The 19499-nt window shown below is 42.9% G+C and overlaps 1 protein-coding gene across 1 annotated transcript in view; it reads left to right on the top strand.

The window, feature by feature from the left end:
- The window catches only part of LOC111261611 (uncharacterized), a gene marked incomplete in the record, with an annotated part of 9144 nt that extends 601 nt beyond the window's left edge, over window positions 1–8543 (top strand). The window contains 5 exon segments of the mRNA XM_086968775.1: window positions 1–983; window positions 1511–1836; window positions 2333–2453; window positions 4483–4740; window positions 7497–8543. Of these exon segments, the coding sequence (XP_086824901.1) occupies window positions 2435–2453; window positions 4483–4740; window positions 7497–7639 (420 nt within the window).
- Window positions 8544–19499: the final 10956 nt, after the last annotated feature.

The following is a 19499-nucleotide window of genomic DNA, read 5'->3' as shown; positions in this document are numbered from 1 at the left end:
GCGACCACCGCACCCTCGCGAGTGTTGTCCGTTCATCCATGGGTTCGTACGTCCGATTCTGTCTCCGCGCTACGCGCGAGTCAGTTCTTTCCGTCAGCTTTGCGGTCAGCGGAGCAGCGCTCCAGAGGCGCGACCAGGCTACCCGAAATGAAGCTCCTCTCTAGCAGAAATCCGCCAAAGAAGGAGGACAAATAGACAGATCGGCAAACGTATCACTCGTACTCCGCCATTAGTGTCGATAATGGCAGACAAACGGCCTCTGCGCATTGCAAACCACACCGCGTCGTTCTTTCGAGAGGACCGAACACGGGCGTAACGAGCAGACGACAAGTGTCGCTACCAGCAGCTCCGTCACTGAATAGGAGATAACAACGTGAGTGGCTCCAGGCGTAAGGCGACAACGTACTACTGCTGAAATAAACATCAGCAACGATTGTAGCCGCAGCAACATCACCATTAGCGTCAACTTATTCAGCTGCCACTGGTCACCACCGTATTTGTTGCTACGGCCGCCGCTGTCTGTTGCCTACTCGCTCAATCAAGCGCCCAGTGACTCTGCGCATCGACCGTTTTCCAAGAGAGTATTCGTATCATAGCAGTAGAAATAGAATCACAGTCATATTGTTGAGTGTCCATCATCCTGCCGCAATAGCAGAAGCAGTTTATTTTCACTTGCGGGCGGACGGCCGACCGTCGTTGCAGCTCTTACCGTTACGTAACGATATACGCTAGTACTGCCACAGCAACCACGCAGGACACCTCACGCTGCCACCACGCCCAATATTATTACGGTTACATCGTCACTACAAAAAGCACCATTCACTGCTGCCATCGCAGCGCCAGCCATTGGCAAACAAGTGACACCTAAAGAACCTGCAGCAACTTGGCCTGTAGCTGTGGCTAGGGCCATACCGGGTCACAAAATAAAAGACAACCTACGGAGACAAAGCCCACACCAAAGGAGCATGGACGTAACGTGCACGGTATTGTCGTTTTTTTAACTACACTATGTACTCTGAATTTATGCTTTGAGTGCTTGTCTTTTTGGCCCTGCGCCCTCAATCCGATGTAACACTGGAACAGCGAAACGTGAAAATTAGTGTGGATCGACCTGTCATCGATTCGAATCTACGAAAACATCGTTCCCCGTAGAACGTGGACTTAGTTATTATTATACATGGAGTTTACATAAATTATAAGTCCGATCTCATTGGCTAGCTCAAATGACCGTATCCGTTCTAACGTGTCCTTCAGCGTCAATATCCCAGTGTTTAACCAAAGTGTCGACTAGTACGGGTCCGTTCAAAGAGCACCACGGCTAATCGGTTTACCATATTCCCGCTACCAGCAGCGACAATGGCGTCCTATTGTTGCTCGCCAGCTCCGTCTATTTCGTTGGTCCCAGAAAAAAACTATAGCTTTGCTTAGGCCGAAACGTGCTTCGTCAAGAGCAGCGACATTGGGAATCGTAAGAGCCAAAACAACAACAGTAACTACTGATCTTACGAAGTACTATTACAGGCCCAGAGACTCTCACTAACGTTCTACTGCTAATTATCTTACCGGCGGATGTTCGAACCTGCGAGGGCCGACTGCTGCATAACCCCTCAGCATGAACTAGATTCAACCAGACCTCACCAGGGGTAGACTGCAGTGCGCGCGATTGTTTTCAATGCATTATACGTGTGTTCATATCAGGCAAGGGATACGACGCGCCAATTACTGCCAGAATAACGATTGCTTCTTCTGCTGCGGCCGCCGCCGCCACCGCCACCGCAACAACAACGCTGCCTTAACATGGAGCACTTCAGGACCGAGGAATATACTATGGTATAAGTACGTTGTAAATACTGCAAACATGTAAGATCCCTTAGCGAGTCACACCCTCCGCTTCTGATCTTGCAGAACAAGTAACGTACTTGGCACTGGGTAGCGTAGATGAGATCTGCCACACTGCTTTGCGGCGCTGTGACACGTTTAGCAAAAAATGACAGAGGCCTTGTTTGGTATGCAAATCTTTGTCTGTATAATGGTGTTTAAAAGGTCCGTCCCGTAAAGTTCCGTATAGATGCTAAATCCGTCTCGAGCTAGGAAATGTTAGTTAACCATAACAGAGGACGTCATTCCGAAAACAGAACACGCAATTCAGATCATTAGAGAACGGTATACAGGTAGAAATGTTTTATACGGTGGCCATTCCCATGTGTCTAGTAACGTATTATAAGTACCGGTCAACAGTCGACTAATTGCAAAGTCAATTTATATCGATAAGCTCATTAGTTGTCTCTCTCGTGTAATCTCTTACCGTGCGTTTGTTTGTGCTGATTCGCAGGTGACAGGCAATGTATACGAGTGAGATAAGCCTATCCTAAATGACAGCCTGCAGCTTCACTGCCTGACGATAAGAACGAAGCCCTTACCTACTCAAAGAAATATGGCGACTCTTGGAAAAGGTGAGTTGGTATTAGCTAACTTTTTCTTAATCACCAGGCCGTTTTTCTGTTTGTTCACAATTTCCGTATTTGCATAGGTTGTTATACCTGATATACAAACATAAAAATGCTCAGCCTATGATGTGGTGTTTAAGTCTGTTCCAAGCTAAAACAATTCATAGAATAGAAATCGGTGCTCAAGTGACTATCTGTCACTCTGGTTGCAAAAAAAAAGCCCGATTCTCTTCCTTAAGTCCTGCCTTTGCAGTAAAGACCGATGGAACTGAAGGTATTATTATCGTGACGACATTTGCTTGAAATTCTCGCCGTTACACGCTTGCCCAATTTCCATCAAACCGATAATAGATTTTTTAATACGTGATACCGATCACACATGCTGAGAAAATACCGTCGAACCAACGTGTACTCTGCGATCAATCGTGGTCGATCGCCACTTGTGATGATCGTCAAGTGCCCCCGCGAAATTTTAGCGTAGGCTAGCCAACGGTGGCATTTCGCCTGCGTAACGAAAACAAATACACATAGACACAGAGACGCTACCAACAATCCTAGAATATTGTAGAATAGATTCAGCTTCTTCTTGCAGCGCGTCATTTCATCGCAGTGGAACCCCTCAGTGCGTCCCGCTGTAAACCGTACCGTACCCTTCGTCATGCCACTGCTGTCGCCGTTGGCGCAGCCGCGAACTAGAAGCTGGCATTGGTGGACAGGGTTGATCAGACAGCTCGTTCTCGACCTAAAATAAGACCTCTAGAATCAGTTCAGTCGTTGGATTAGTCATCGCCGTCAGCCATCGGCAATTACTGGTACAAACGCCGGGAAACGTGTAGTTGGCTGCGTCGTCGCACACCCCATCGTGAAACGTATGATGCTGGTGATGCTGATGCTGATATTTCGCACTGCCGTGTAGCTCCGTAATCGACGCTATCTGCAGCAACTGGGCTAGAAGCGATTGGTACTATCGATATTGTGGTTCTTGTTCGGTATAGCTATTTCAGATGGCGATCACGTTTCTGCTGGCAATGCTATCGGCGTTACTGACGACGATAGAAACTTAGGTCATAAATACATACACGCTAATATATTGCTGACACATACAAAGATAACCAGAATAGAAACTGCCACCGTCGGATCACCGAGCCGGCGAAGTCCCAGTCCCTCAACGCTAGTTGTAAGCTAAGACCGACCCCCTATAGATGGTGACGAAGAACGAAGCTAGCGGAGAAGGCGATACATTTCATTTCCACAAGCCAAACCAATTGTTTCTTCATTGCGAAGTATTGAGGGTATCCAGCCATCAATTTGTTCATCATAATGAGTATTTGATGAATATTAATCCGGCACCTTCTGTTGTCCGTAGTGAATAACTTTCGAAGCTGAAAGCTGGACTTCGTCCCCCTGATCCTTGAGTCTGAAGCTGTATCAGTTTTTTTTTCGCTTTAATCTAAACACTGCACAAAATTAAGTTACAGGCGTCTCATAGAGGCTGATAAAGCGGTTTGCTATAATTCAGCTACTAGGGATTCAATCTTGTACATTTTGACTCTACACACGATACCATCGCCCTTGCCACAGTTACACCTAAGTAAATTGCAAACCTAAAGTGTTGCCATAATAACTAATCACATGTACATAATTACACGCAGAAACGTCTAAGACGTTATTTTAGATAGCTTCTAACGGGATTACTGCACGCTACAATCCCACTAGGCAAATGGCTTTCGAGGAAAACTCCCGCAATGCGGAAACTAAATGATCCCTCAACAGTTCCTGCTGTTCGTTTGTTGACCTAATATTTGCATTCGTAGCTAGAAAATACTTTTCGTAAGTTCGTAGTTTCAATGCTTCATCCGAGTAAGTTAATTTCCTATGCAATTATTAGATAGATATATTTATGAGCAAATTATCTAACAACTAACATTGGTGCTGTTCGATTTCAAAATTGCGCGGTACGCCATTCTACCGGCTGATGATGCAACAATGCGACCGCACTCTTCGATGGGATGATATGGGTCCTAACTTGAAACAGACATTGACAAGAAAAACATTGAATCATACCTCACGTCGCCTCGCCGCCGTTCCGTCGTCATTGATGATGAGCGTTGCGTCGAGATTCCGATTCAGATGAATCCACAACTCGACGCTTCGAAACTGCGGTCTGTCGCAGGTCGTCCACCTACGCCTATACCGAGCGACGAAGAAAATGATGATGATGATGAACAACAACAACAACAACAACAACAAAACGGTGCTGGAAACTCTTCGTTACTTGATGCCACCACTGAGGGTAGAAAACATTTTGTTTCTACTATTGATAGAGCTGCCCTAGTGATAGTTATATGTTGTATATAGGGGAGATATTCTAGCTAATTAATCACTTGTTTTTGTGGTAACACGATGGCGCATGCCGAGAAATCCATTTGGCGGAGCAGCCATAGTTCGAGAAGACAAACTAATAGAAGAGAAATGTGCAGAAACACTTAACAAACAAATGTAATGTGATATAAATATGTGTTTTTTTAGAATTTTGTTTTTACCATACCGAAGTATGGGCTGGTTATAGCTGTATACGTGTAGATTACGGCAAGTATTGTGACAGTAAAGTGTATCTATATGACTTTTCGTAGTGAGCCGCGTCTGCAAAAGCGAGAAGGGATGCACCTAAAGAAAGTTGCCCATCGAGTCATGGGAGGGACTGACCAAAAAGGTTGACATATCCTTTTCTGTCCGACAGCCTTTCGTAGTTTTTCTTCCATAGATAAACACCTATCGTTAATCATTTACGTTTGATTTTCTCTGAGTGTATCGGTTGGTGGAGCGGCAGCCTGTTCACCACCACATTGATGCGGTCCACCTTAAGGTTCGCCCCGCAAAAGGCTGTACTCTATTTAATCAGCTTGAGAGCGCTACGTGTTGGGTCACGTAGCGCTCTCAAGCTGATTCCACAGATGTTTAGTAAACGTTTGAAATTTAATCACGAATCTTGTTTTTATCGCTAGTACGAACGACCTAATTCACTGCGAGCCTGGGGTCCACACGAATGGAAGCGCGGGCTAAAAGAACGTTCCATTTCTTATGTTTTTTTTTTGGCGGATACTCGACAACGGTACAGCTTTTTCCTTCGTTTCAGTAGCATCTTCCCTTTACTCTTTTCGTTTCATTCTACATGCACAAAACAACCTGAATCGGTCTGTATCGCAACCGTATTAATAGTTTAGGTTACGAACGTTAGGACAATTGCGCGTGACATTCGAAAGCGATCTTATCCTGCAGTCTGGTAAACCTATGTCACGGTGCAGACGCAGATAGCATGCTCTTATTCCCATTCGTAACTCGTCACACCCAAATAGAACTAGCGTGTGAAACGCATCGCGGACGCGCGCTTAACAGCAGTCAACAGACCGTTAAAAACTGTATCTCCTCCTGTCATGCCGACATTTCCATGCTTTCCAAATTCAGAAAAAAACAAAAACAATTCAGTCGTAACCCACGCGCGGCCTCTCGCCGGAGTTGCACTAATCTCAAAATTAGCTACCACTGAAGGCCAGGCCTGTTCGGTGGCGAGGAAATACAAACAATAGAAAAAGCTCAAGGGTAAGAAAAAGCCTATCGCGATATTCCGCGAGCGGTCCACGTTTGCCGTTCTGATTTCACGGATGATGACGACGACAACGGCGGCGCAGGCGGCAATGACGAATCCAGCCAGCCAGCCAGTAACGTCGTCTGCACTACCGTACAATCATTGCGCCGCTGGGTTAAAACGAATGAGTAAGCATTCTTTTCATCGACCATTTAGCCAGTGATTGGTGTGCACCCGTGTGTTTCCGCGTTTGATCGTCTCAGCTCCGTACAATAATACAAGCACAGTAGAAAATGAACTCTCTATGAACAATAGAGCTCACGGTCCGACGAGCGGCACCGGATGCAGCCACGTGTATATTTATATACCTCTTCTCGATTTTAGCCATGCCCCAATCGGCCAGCTGCTACGTTCAACAACGGTACCGTCGTACGAGTTGTCCGCTTACAGTATGATAAACAGGTAACTGTGGCGGTTGATACGTATCACGCCTAACGTTGGCCCACTGACGTGCGTAGCGCACGATACACGCAGCGATGACTCTTTCTAATTGTGCATGTATTTGTCCTGAACAAACAAATAGATGCGTCTAAATACTAGCTAGCCACTGGCCCTCTCTACCTGCCAAGCACGGGTACACCTTAAAACCTGCATGACAGGGATCGGGCCATGTAAGCTGACTCCAGGCTTTGCCAAGGGAGCTACGAGCTATTAAAACGAGGTCGCAACAAAGAGGACAAAGAGAATTTCATGCCTATGAGTCATAGACGACTTGAGTCGCATTAGCGGCCTGTTTGGGTTAGCGGAGTACGAATCTAAGGACGATCGTAGCAATCAGCCATCGTCCTGTTCGGTATGAAGCAACTTGGTTTCCTTTCACGTTACATTTGCACGTTCATTTCTTTCTGTTTCTTAGATATTCGTTTATTGATTTTTAAGAAAGCTCTTTTGCCTATTGATGTGCACCTATGAAATAAAACTATATATATATATATATATATATATAATTATTATACCGAATAATAATAATCGGGAAAAGTATATCTTGTTTTGCAAAGAGCAGTAGCAGCATGACACCTAATGGAATCAAGCGCTGCCAATATCGACCATAAACATAAGCGTGCATGTGTTCTTTGCATTGATAGTTCCCCTTCAAATAAAGAGACTTGCCTTTCTTTACGTAGAAGTTTCAAGCAACGCAAATGTACATAATCAATCTCGATAAACTAAGCTATTCCAAGATTCTGGCTGCACGCAGCTGACATAGCAACAGGTCTCATCATACATTTCGTCATTGTAGAAATGGGACGACTTCTGAGAATCCTTACTTGTGTGCCTCAAAGATGGAGGCCATCAAGAAGCACTGCTTCAAAGCAGTGGAGTTATCAATTGCTTATTCTTTACATAAATGACACACGTATAGGGCTGCTTACAGCGAGTTGATTTATCCCAATTGATTACAGGTAAACTGGGCTCGGGCGAGCACGTATCGTACGAGGACAAGCCCGAAACCAAGCACAGCGAAAAAGAACTTCAGGGAATCGGTAAAGAGACAATAGCTGCGATCGAAGCGCAAGCGCCACCAGCTAAAGGATCTCGCCACTAGATAACAGACAAATAGATTATGATTATTAGATATATGCATCGATATCGCAACCACAAAAATAATAATGGGTAGCTACGTAGCTAGGCTAACAGAAGACGCACGCGTCCAGAGTCGGGGAGAAAAGCCCATACGGATCAACATGTAAATACACCTCAACACAAATACTGTGAAGCTAAGAACATCACCGTAGAAATCTTAATGACCTGTTCCTTCTCCCACTTTGCCTCATGTTACCGTACGCGCCAACTAAAAGCTCCCATACAGGGCCTCTACAGGGGCCGACTTCTTCGGCCTTGAAAAACGTTCCAATGGTTGGAAAAATGATGGAAGAGTTGAAAGGAAGGGTTCATGTGCACCAGAATGCATCTGCCATTTAGTCTTCTCCCACTCTGGAAAACGATGCAAACGATGCGATGAGTACAGTCGCTGTCGGTATTCTATTTTGTGCAATTGATTTTTTCCACCTTTGTGGTGATATGCCCACGATTCTATTTTGGTCTGTTCGAGGATACACTATCAACGCAACAAAGATGAATGAATCAACAGATATGATAGCGATACGCAGATAAAGCACTGGGTATAGTCACGGTGAAAACGCGCCGATCTCAAGTCTTCTTGGTGCATTCGTTGTTTCGAGTAGCCATAAATATTTGTATAAATGATGATGGTGAAACGTTGCGTGAAGTTGTTGAAGAACACATAATGATAAAGACAATTATTTAACAACAGATAACTACGCGGGTGTGCGAATTGAAGAAGCGAGCGGAAGAGAAAATTATTAGGGGTCGCCCATCAATTGCCCAAGTACTGATGGTAATGATGGAAAATGGTATGATAATGTCAATGTGCTTATGATGATTCTACATACAAAAGAATAAACACAAGATAAGCTTTGTAGAAAAAACAGGTGTCGTAATTACATGCGGGTGTATTTCTAGCATCAACAAAATTACCTCAAAACATCATTAGCGTATAGGGGCAAACGTGCGAGTAATAAATCCATTAATATGAGAAAGCAGAGTTGCGGTCAGCTGGAAGCTTCGGTTACTGTATAGCAGATTTATTCAGGCCGATCTGTTGTCCCCTGCGCGAATTTCACGAACTCGGCTGTTGGGAGAAGCTGCCGTTGAAACGCGCATTCAGCAGATATAACGTTGACTGACGTTGGTCTGGTGAAAAGCACGTTTCAATATGTATTGTCCAAAATGTATTATTGATCGCAGCTAGCCCGTAGGGATACTGTGTTTTCTCGTGTTTTTTTCTGTTTCACCGTAGCATGGGATTGACGCGCTCATCTTCGAAACGCGGACTGCTTCATAAAAGTTCTAACGTATGTATAATAGATGCGTACTGTGAAGCTTTACCGTTTTGCGATTTGACAAGCTCTTCAGTTGTCACCCCGTGACAGACACCTTAACAACACGAATCGTTGTGGTTTCTGTTGTTTCCTGCCCGACATTGTGCAGCGATAAAAAAAATTATGATAACTGAATGGAAAGAGAAGCTCATTCAAGCTCATCAAGACCGAAAAGCGTATGATTGCGAAGACCTCTTCTGTAGTCAATGTTTTCCCATGCGATAGAGACTAGAAGAACTAGCATGTGAATTTAGCGCGAAATAATCTAAATTTCGAGACTTTTTTGCCGGACGCTAAACGTTGCTAGTTGTGTATATAGTATGGTATACAGATGAAAGCAGGAGGACAAAAAAAAAAGTAACAAATTCATAACAGAAGCCGGTTAAGCAATTAACAAGACAGAAAGTGCAGATAATGGAATTTATACGCCCGATAAACAACAACACTGACAATACATCTCGTAAACTATACAAGTCCAAAGTTACATCATCATCGAACGAATGCGATGTGTAGCATAAGGACACATTAATTATCCACGAAAATGCCTATGTCACGGGCACTGCAAATGCCTTAGCTCAGTTGAAAAAAAGCTCTGACGAGCTCCATGTAGAATAGGACAATTAGAACAAAAATAGATTGCATATTGCTAATTTGATTAAGCCTGCGCAAAAATCAACGAAAATTGAACGCTATGACTAAATCATCAAAAAAAAAAAGCAGCAGGAAGAATGATAATTGGCACAAATGTCATCAAGATAATCAATGACACCTTTTAGGTAAAAATAATTTTTGCCTCTTCCCACACTCGACTTCGAAGGGATCTCCACCTTACCAGCTATGCTAATGATGTCTGTACACATTTGTGTCCGATCGGGGCAGAGGCCATCCTATGGTTGCAGTGGCGAAAAATTCATTCATGAGAATCAATGTCAGCCTTACACTCCGCTACGGGTAACGTATCCGCGCATTTCAACACACACGCTGACGTGTTTATGGGTGTACGTACGACTCTCTACCGTCTGTTGTCAGAATACTCTGTTCGTGTATATCCTTCTCTCTGTTACCGGTATATACTGTGAATAAGACCCCCCATCTACGACTTTAGGGCCTCAAAGCGGCCGAGTTATATCAACATGCTGTGCTCTAAAGTTGATTGCAGCAGACAAGCTAGGACATTACTGTATTAAGCTTTTTTGATTTGTATCGTCTAGTCTGCCGCAAATGTAGTGCAGGCGAACTAGGACGTGCTCCAGTTTACCGTCGTCGATCAAAACTTCTAGTGATATTACTATATTATAGATCTGTAGTTGTTAGTAGAGTAGTCTAGTGGTATTGGACTAGTCCTTTTCGAAGAAAGCCAAACACGTACTTGTTTGCGCGTCTTATTCGTATAATAATATATATGCCTGTGCATGTTTTTACCATATACTTGCACAATATAGGCTCAGCATATACGCCTGTGGGATCTCTGCTGTCTTCCTAACTACGAAGTCGCTTAGTTCGTAGCGTTCAGAGGCGAAAGGACAGCAAAAAGACGGGCGAAAGTAGGCTGCCGGCAAGACTCAATCTTCTATCTGTTTTCACGAGGTGTTATAGGACGGAGCTGAAAGAAATGCTTTTGTCCGTAGCGCCGTTGTTTGCCGTATCAGTGCTGGTTCTGCCTTTAGGTTAGCCTAATCTGTAAAACACAATGCGCTTGCTCTCTTGTGGTTGCTCAATGTCGTCACCGAAGCATGTGTGGTAGCCGCCGCTCGCCTTACATAGTCTTTCCCTGGTGGCAGGGGGGTAAGAAGTGCGGAACGTCGCCACGACTGCAGTCGCGAGCGGCAGAACTATTACGTCTTTGGAGGAACAAGCAATAGAACAAAACGACGTCGTTCACTGTCGCAGTAGGACCAACATCGATAGCGTCAGCCGCGCCAGTGGGATCGGTGCGCCAACTCCGTTGAGTCGGTGAAGTTGAGCTTTACTGACCACTTCAACAATATCGTAGTTTTCATTGTTATTACTGTTACGACACTTGTTTACTTCAAATGACAGCTGACTGCTGCTTCACGTACCGACAATATCTCCTTTAATGGCGCCACTACCTTTTCGCAGGGGCATTATTCTATTAGTACCGTCGGATGCACCTTTTTCTCGGCAACATCTCTTTGATGGCTGCTGTTGTTATGATATTCTTCGGCAGCCAAGTGAACTACAGGTAGAGGAACCGGAAAGGGAAGAACCAGGCTGCAAAGCCATATTGCGATGCTAATTTAGTTACGTAAAATATAAACGCGTACGTGGCGTATTCCTTCTGTCGAGGTGTTCTGACGACAACGGCCGGGGTGAAAGTGACGTGCAACATGCGTCAGCAAAACAGAGGGGTAACGGATTGAAGCTGAAAGAAAGTGAATAAACTTACACGGTTGTGTTGCAAATTCAACTGGGTTTGATGTTACTCTTCGTCGCATGAACCTAAATCACTGATATTCCAGAGGATATGAAGCTATGTAGTAGATAGATAAAGTCAAGCAAGTAAGTGGTCCGTCCGTACATTCATTGTCCGCTAAACCCTTGCAATAAATTATATCTGTGTACATATGTACATGTGTCTGTACATGGCTAGGTCGTTTTTGGCTTGTTCTTATTTCTGGGGCAATGTGAGATTCTGGGGCGAAGATGAGTGCCCAAGCCGGACAATTTGTTTGACACGGCCTTCAAAGCATAACGCGTTGCGTATGACATAGAATTATGATGTTACCATCGTAATGATCATAAAAATGATAACCTTACCTCGCTAGCTACCGTAAATAATTTACATGTGTAGTATTGGTGCGTGATAAAGGATAGACTATTTTTTTAAACTAAAAAGAAAAAAATTTCAAATAATCTAATTTGAATAGAATTTCGGCTTCGTCTGTAATAAAGAAGGTTTCCTTCAAAACCAGCTTGTGTAGCTACCGCCAGATTTGGCATCGTAGCGTGATGACACGTTTCCGATCGTGACAGAATGCTGATGAGCGCGTTGCAATGTCGTTAAATAAAACGGCCCTAAATATGGTCAATGGCCACAGTAAAAATTGCTTGCACGTGTAAAAAATAGGCCAAAGTATATTTAACGCAACTAGCAGTAGCAATGGGTGTCTTTCCAGACTTTCTTTCAGCCTAGCATGTGGGGACAGATGTGAGCAGAAGCACCTCTAATTTCATTACACGTTTCTGGCGTTCGGAAAGTTATCGTTTGCAGAGGGCCGACATCATCTATATATATATATATATATATACTCTGTCATGTATATTTTTACTAACTATGTGTTCGCAGCTGCTGCAGACTCACGCAATGACCTTTCCCACCACAGTTATACATTGAGATCAATCGGCTAATTTAATAATAATGACGGTATTCTTCATGCAAGGGATTCAACAGCGATGCGATTTATCTACTTTTCTGAGATTGGCCTAGCACCAAGTTGATATAGATGTATATGACTCATCGATACTTATATATATTTTTCATTCTTTAGTAGATTTACCTATCTCACTGCAAACAGTCTCATTAGTTATAGCCTGTTTCCTTCTGTGTTAATGTATGTTGTGTCTGTTGATTGCACGACCAGCTTTTGCGATATACCTCGAATATGGGTTTGTATGTCTATATCTAATTGTGTCATATAGCTTCAAGTACAAGTGCCGTTAGCCAGCATTTGGGTCGGGACTGGGTAAATGGCTCGAGCAGAACGTTCGTATTTTTGTCTTTCTCTTTTCTGAACGTTCTTGCTCATATGTGGGTGCCCCTCGTACGCAACGTTATAGTATGCTCCCGTGGATGTATCACAGTACAAACATTTGCATGTAGGAGCTCAAAGATAAATTGCCGCCGATTTAGATGCCGCCGCAGCATGCCTGCTACGTTTTGGCTAGCATACGTGCGCTTACGCATGCAAGTCGTCAAATGAAACAGGAAGATTCTGCCAGGCAGCCATAGAAGCTGCAGCAGTAAGGGTAGCCTGACATCCTCGCTCAAAGCTTCTCGTCCATCCTTCAAAGCGGAACAAGGATCCGGTGAAAGATCAGCCAAAATCAGTTCTATTATTTAAATTGCTTACTTTATACAACCGGCGAAGATTTAGTAATGTAAAGCTACGCATGCACATTTCAGTCCGCGTCGAAATCTGTTTTCGGTCTTCTGTTTTTTTCCGAAACATAAAAACGTTGTATGTTTGTTAAGTATTGTCGAATTGGCCGACAGTTCAATATCTGAATCACTCTGCAAAACCTTCCACTGCAACAACTATAAATGTGTCTTCTGAGGTCTTCAATGATGTAGGCATTTTGTTACAATATTGAATTCTGCGTGTTTTTTTGCAATAAATTCATTTAAATAAGGAGTAATGCTAAATAACCCGAGTACGTTCTATTTTTGGCCCAATGTAACATCTAGTTTTTAGTAAAATGGCAGGAACGCAGCGATAAATATCGACGAGCATTTTCTAAAGTTCTAGTATAAATCACGCAAGTCAAATAAACTTAGCCAGTAACATAAATCAGTTCGGTAGAAATGGGTTATGGTCGTACTCGAGCGCGGAGTTAGGCTAAGGAGCGAATAATATAGAAAAAATAACTATATTTCCTTTACCTTATTTTCTCCTTTTTTTATTTATATATTTATATATTTACCTTTTCTTTAGATACCTGAGTTTCTCACTTTATCGATTAAACACAGTGCATTGTCTTATTAATTTGCGGTATTAGAGCGGACTATCTAAGGCCAGCTACTCTCCAACCTAGCTTCCTTGGCCCAAAAATTCGAATGCAGAATTATTCGAGAGACTTCTACCTAACCTTTGGTCTGAAATTTTACTGCGGCGACGTGAAGGCCATTGTCTTCATGTTTACCGTGACGAAGCATTCTTAAAATTTGCCGCTTAAATAATTAAAAAAAAAACGACTTCTTCACTTTGCATGACGCATAAAACCATTGGGATCAACGCGTTCAGAGAGCGAGTCAGGGGCCAAGCCTCAACTGATTCTTTGGCAAAGCCTGCAAAACTGGTTTCCTTACTTCATTCTGCGAATATACTGAGGTAGCGAAGTACGTCGACAGTATGTCCGGAAATATGCCGAGCCAGTAACTTCATGGGATGGCAAATGCACAAAACACAGCGAGAGAGAGAGAACAAAGTGACATATGTGTTTATAGAGACACGTATGCCGCTTCAACCTGTTGGTTGAAGAATAAACTGAAGGTACGCATTTTCGTCGTAATCGACAACGACCCTTGTGCTTATGAGCCTTTGTTTCTCCTAAAGATATTTCAAGAAAACGTTCTGGCAATAACGTTGATCAACAAAATTTAAGGTACTGGTGGAACTAGAACGAGGAAGCAAGCAGAAGACCTGCTGGGTCGAACTATCTACAACCGACGGTAGATCGGTGGTCATTTTTTCGGAATAAGTATTTCTCTTGCTCCGTAACGATACTTCTTTGGCAATACTAGCGGTAAACACGATAGCTATACGCTTAACATTGGTGCCTTCTGAAGGAGAAGCGGTCGGCCAAAAATTCTGTCCGTGTTCTGCAGGTGACTTTTGCCCCTCCTCTTTGTTTACGTCTGGTAAAGTTAGAATACGAGAGAGTCAATTTCCGCCCCTTTCGTCATCCGGCTTGCAACGTCTGTGTACTACTGCTGTCTTTATATACGCGGTGTTCAAAATGAAACAATTGATACTACAGGGCGAGCAAGACCAAAGATGTCGAAAGGTCCCAATCAATAGAGGCCTGAATTACGTATGATGAAAGTTGTGGGTGGGTCGGCGGCTGGTTATTGACATCGGAGCCCTTGAAGCCCGTCGATCGAATGTCACAAAATACGAGACATGAATATTCTCTCTTACCGACAACACCAGCGTCAATTGTGCTTTGAACAAACTTTCATCTTGCCCCTCTGTGTATGGAATCTTCAATTTCGATGACGCCACAGTGAAACGACGATAATATTGAAATCGTACAACGTTCCTCTCCAGTGCAGAGTACGGCCCTCGCCTAATGAATTTGGGGCGGAAAACTTAGGAAATAGATGGGGGATGGGTGCCTCGTCCAGACGCAATGTCAGACGAGAAGAAACGTATAAAGAGGCAGTAAGTGAACAGGAAAGAGGTGGGCTAATGCTGCATTGAAGGAATTATGTCCTCTGCTTCATACGACAGTGACACAGATGCGTATTTTTGAATTCCTTATCTCCCTCGATTGCTCTAAGTAGAACGATCGTGCCACGTAGTTTATTATAAACTATTTCATGGAATATTTTCGTACTATAGTGTTCTTAGCTTATGAATGGGTTATCTGTCTGCTTTTTTCACATGGAAAGAAATTTATTAAAGCAGCGAGAACTTGGTAGCTGTGAGGTCAGCAGAAGTCTACAAGGCTGCAAGGTAAAAGAAGCACCAAAGCCGAGATGTGCTTGTCTTCAACTAAGCAATAGAAATCGGTCGCTGTAGTACATAACCTGTATGTATCATACGAGATAAGTACTACTATAGCATACCGGAAGCTAACCGCTCAGTAACGGTGGCTAAAATGGCCGCCGTGGATTCGTGCATCACTTAGGTAGTTAATCCTTTGTAATCACTGCTTTTGTACGGTCTGCGTCAGGCACAAACCATTCATATTAGGGAAGCAGCGCGTCGGTCGATTCTGCAAGTACGCCATTGGATCAAAATACGAATCGGATTAGCGGCTCTCTGTAGTAAACTAATGGTTTCCCATGGTATATTATAAACTTTAGAGTCTACGAGTGTTCCATAAGAATAATGGCGCAGGGTGGAAACCTACGATAAGAAATAAGTTGGCTCGCTCAAGCGTCTTCTTTAATGTAGAATTATGATTAGAAACACGCGCACATATTTATGTATTATTATATATAGCATCCTCAAAAGCGGTAGTTTGAATCAAATATCTCTTATTGTGTGTGACATTATTAGGTATGATGCCTCTTCCCGGAACCTAGTCTTCTTATCGATACTGTCCGTATTTTCTCATCGTTAAGGTATTGCCCTCGTCACCGGTGCGAGCTTTCTTCCTTCCTAACAATATCGCATATTCGGTCATGACGACAGCAAAGAACGTCAGGTATTAAACAGCTCCATCCTTTGATGAGGAACTCAGTGATCTTCTCAGATTGTAATCAGTATCAATATATATATATATATATATAATGTCTATAATATAACAACCTTATATATAATGTCTTATTTATTTAAACAAAGTGTATATGAAAATAGGTATTAAATACGAAATAAATAGTACTTTAAGAGCTAGGACAGTCAAACATAAAGTAGATCCTGCAACGTTGTGCGAGTGTATTATCACTAGAAGAGATATTTGAATGCCAATCGAGGTACCGCTGCCGACATCTTCTCGAAGCATGATGGTATTGCCTGGGAACAAATAGCAAGTTCTTGCGATGTGCGATAGTCGATGTGCCCTAAACAGAAGGGATTGCATCAATTACTGTATAATTGATATCTTCATAATTGCATTTGTGCCTATAGTAAAGCTAAAAAGCAAATAGATGTGGCTAATAATGTATTGTTGGCAACGTAGTTTTCCTAAAATAAGGCAAACCTAAAATATATCTGCTTTCAGATTTGCATATAATAAGTGGTTAGGTCCAAGCATCGCCCCAGGCTTTAAGGTCTAAGCGTTTCCAACTGTGTCAGCGATAGCATTAAAGTAAAGCGTGTCCGAGTTCCATGAATCTGGTCACGGATGAAATGTTAGGAAACCAGGAACCAATAAAGCCAATACGCACCTTTTCGGTTTCTGTCTGCTATTCACCAAACGCGCTACCAATAGCGTCTATTACTTGGGCGCACTTTAAAACGAACCAGCAATGAGAAAGAGGATGACGTAAACAACAAAGACGATACGCAGAAAAATTAGTATGGGTCAAGGAGGCCCTAACAATAGTGCAATTTCTACGCTTGAAGTGTTCCACGGTTCAGTGCGAATTTGTTCGCGCTTAAAGGACTGGGCTGGGTTTAGCTTTATTTTTTTGCTGAATTTCTGTGGTTTATCTGTGTATTACAGTCTGAACGAAACAACTATACAAGCTAGTGAAGAACAGCCTACGAGAATACACCAAATTATCATAGCATACGTATCGTATGAGAGAATCAGCCCACCAAACTTTCTTACTTTCTCCCAGTTCGCTAGGCAATTACATTGTTGCAACGCTGTCGTAACCCAGTGAGAAATGTCAACTCTCCTCGCCTACTAGAATACATGGAACTTTACGGTAAATTCAGACCGAACGTATGCACACATAACGGCTGTATCTTGGACGGTCCCAGCTGGCGACTGCATGCTTGAGTACGGCACAACGCAAACGCGTGTGTCTGACTTTGAAACGTTCATATCAGTTTGAGAGAGCCAAATAATCAAAAAAACAACTCGATCCTCTTTAGTCATTAATGCTAATTGATGCATAGGTAGCGTCAGCACGATGTAGTGACTATTATAATAGAGATATTATCATTACTGACAAATCGAAGCCCTATCTTTTCCAGCTGTTTCGCGCACTTCGACTATCATGGAGCAACGGGTACACGACAAATGGCGAACGCGTTTATTCACGCGGATCACTGCTCAAAGTCACACAAGATGAGGTTTCAATGGAAAAAAAATCGATGTTACCAGCAAGCATTTAGCGACTGGTATTTGTCAAAAATTTGTTTCTTTCTGTATACTTCAATGCGACCCAAGGCAATTGCCGGGTCTTCAGGATCAGGTCGTTTCCTTAGAGGATATGAAGGAAATCTGCGTCCAGGAACCCTTAATGAGTTTGGTTGGGTTGTTAAGACCATAGCTGACGCAAACCGGTGAATTTACGACGTGATGCGTCAAGACTATCGGTACACACAAGCCATTCCTCCATAGTACGAGATCGACGATCCTGATCTGTTCACTGCCCTGATCGATTTTCACTGTTCGACAAATACAATTAAGAGACTCTGATCATCCCATCTGTAACCTTGAAGATTCACACACACGATAAAATCAATAATAGCAATGATAGTAATATTAATCCTAATTGTAGATAAGACTTGTTCTTGGTCGGAAACTTGGAGCAGTGAGCTGCTTTCGCTCTCTGATTAACAGTATTTCTTTTTTGTCAAAGGGCAATTGGTTTACGTCCGGTTTCTTCTATCCTGTTTCAATAACAATCTTTCAAGCAGAAAAAAAGCGTTAGTAATTCAGTCAACCTTAGACAACTCATATGATTAAGCTTTTAATATAGTTTGGCTTTGCGGCATCATGTGCACCTAAAACTTATCGAGTCTCAATGAGAACTCGCTTGTCAGTTCGCTGGCGGTAATCAATATATATCTCTTTGAATTCTGGGTGCACCGATACTTGAATTTAGCTAAGCAAAGAAAAAGTTTCCGAAAGGAAAGGAGCTACCAAGAAAAGTTCCTCCTTCGGTCACAGAAGCTACAGGCGGGCAGATTTTTACGCACCCAGCCAATGCGCTTCGGCAAAAACCGCCGTACAATGAAATTCGGAATAAAAGGGGTGCTGTTTCTTATAAAGGCAACTGTGAGCTTCATGGTCGAAATCCATTGTGATCATTCCTGACCCTGTCCGTTGGCCCCGACATTGCGTCCCCTCTTGAGTTTATGAATATCACAATTAATTATTTGATTCGTGTTGGGTTTTTGGGTGTTGAGATTTTCGTAAAGCACTGGCCTATATCGTTATTTGGTTATCAATACGTGCTCAGTTGTATTGTCCTGGTATCGACACGATTATCAAATGCGCACATATAAACTAAGGAAAGGACCATGCAGTTACCAGGACGCAAAAACTAGGAAGACGAAACAAACATTTTTCCAAGAACGAAAACGCTTGTAATTGAATCAACGTAGGCAACGCGCTTCAAAATACGAATCTTGCCGTTGGCGTAATCTCTGGAATGTCAGTAGATAGAGATTCTATGAGAATGCAGCTGGTCACGCAGCACGGTCGATGCTGCGTGACCAGCTGCATTTTTTTTTTTGTTTTTTTTCTAGGCACTAGTGGCTTTGAACGTAGGCCACTAGTGCCCATCAAAATGAGCGAGAAAAAGTAGATAAACGAAGAGACAAAACGGAATCTACCATTGATGGATATGTGCTCGGTAAATTCGTGTCAAAAAGTAAGCGCCTATATATATATGTGGCAACGATCGTTTTCGTAACCTCGTGTTTTTCGTGCTTACGAGGCGGGTTCGAAATCGTACCCGAATATCCACTGGTGGAAGTGTCAATACATAAGATCAATGACATTAATGAAACATTTATTTCAGAATGAAACAGCAAGGATTGTATTAGTCAGGCTTGATGGATAGCACGGATGGATAATATTACAATGGCAATCTGTTTTTTAGTAACCTATGAGTGACAATGATGACAATATACCATCATTTGACGTATTATAAAAATATCGGCCTGTTTAGCGTTAGAAACTTCGTCAGCAGTA

Source organism: Varroa jacobsoni, unplaced genomic scaffold (genome assembly GCF_002532875.2).
Source record: "Varroa jacobsoni isolate VJ856 unplaced genomic scaffold, vjacob_1.0 scaffold_573, whole genome shotgun sequence".
Classification (NCBI taxonomy): domain Eukaryota; kingdom Metazoa; phylum Arthropoda; class Arachnida; order Mesostigmata; family Varroidae; genus Varroa; species Varroa jacobsoni.
Note: the sequence above shows the minus strand (reverse complement) of the source record. Positions and strands in the feature narration are given on the sequence as shown.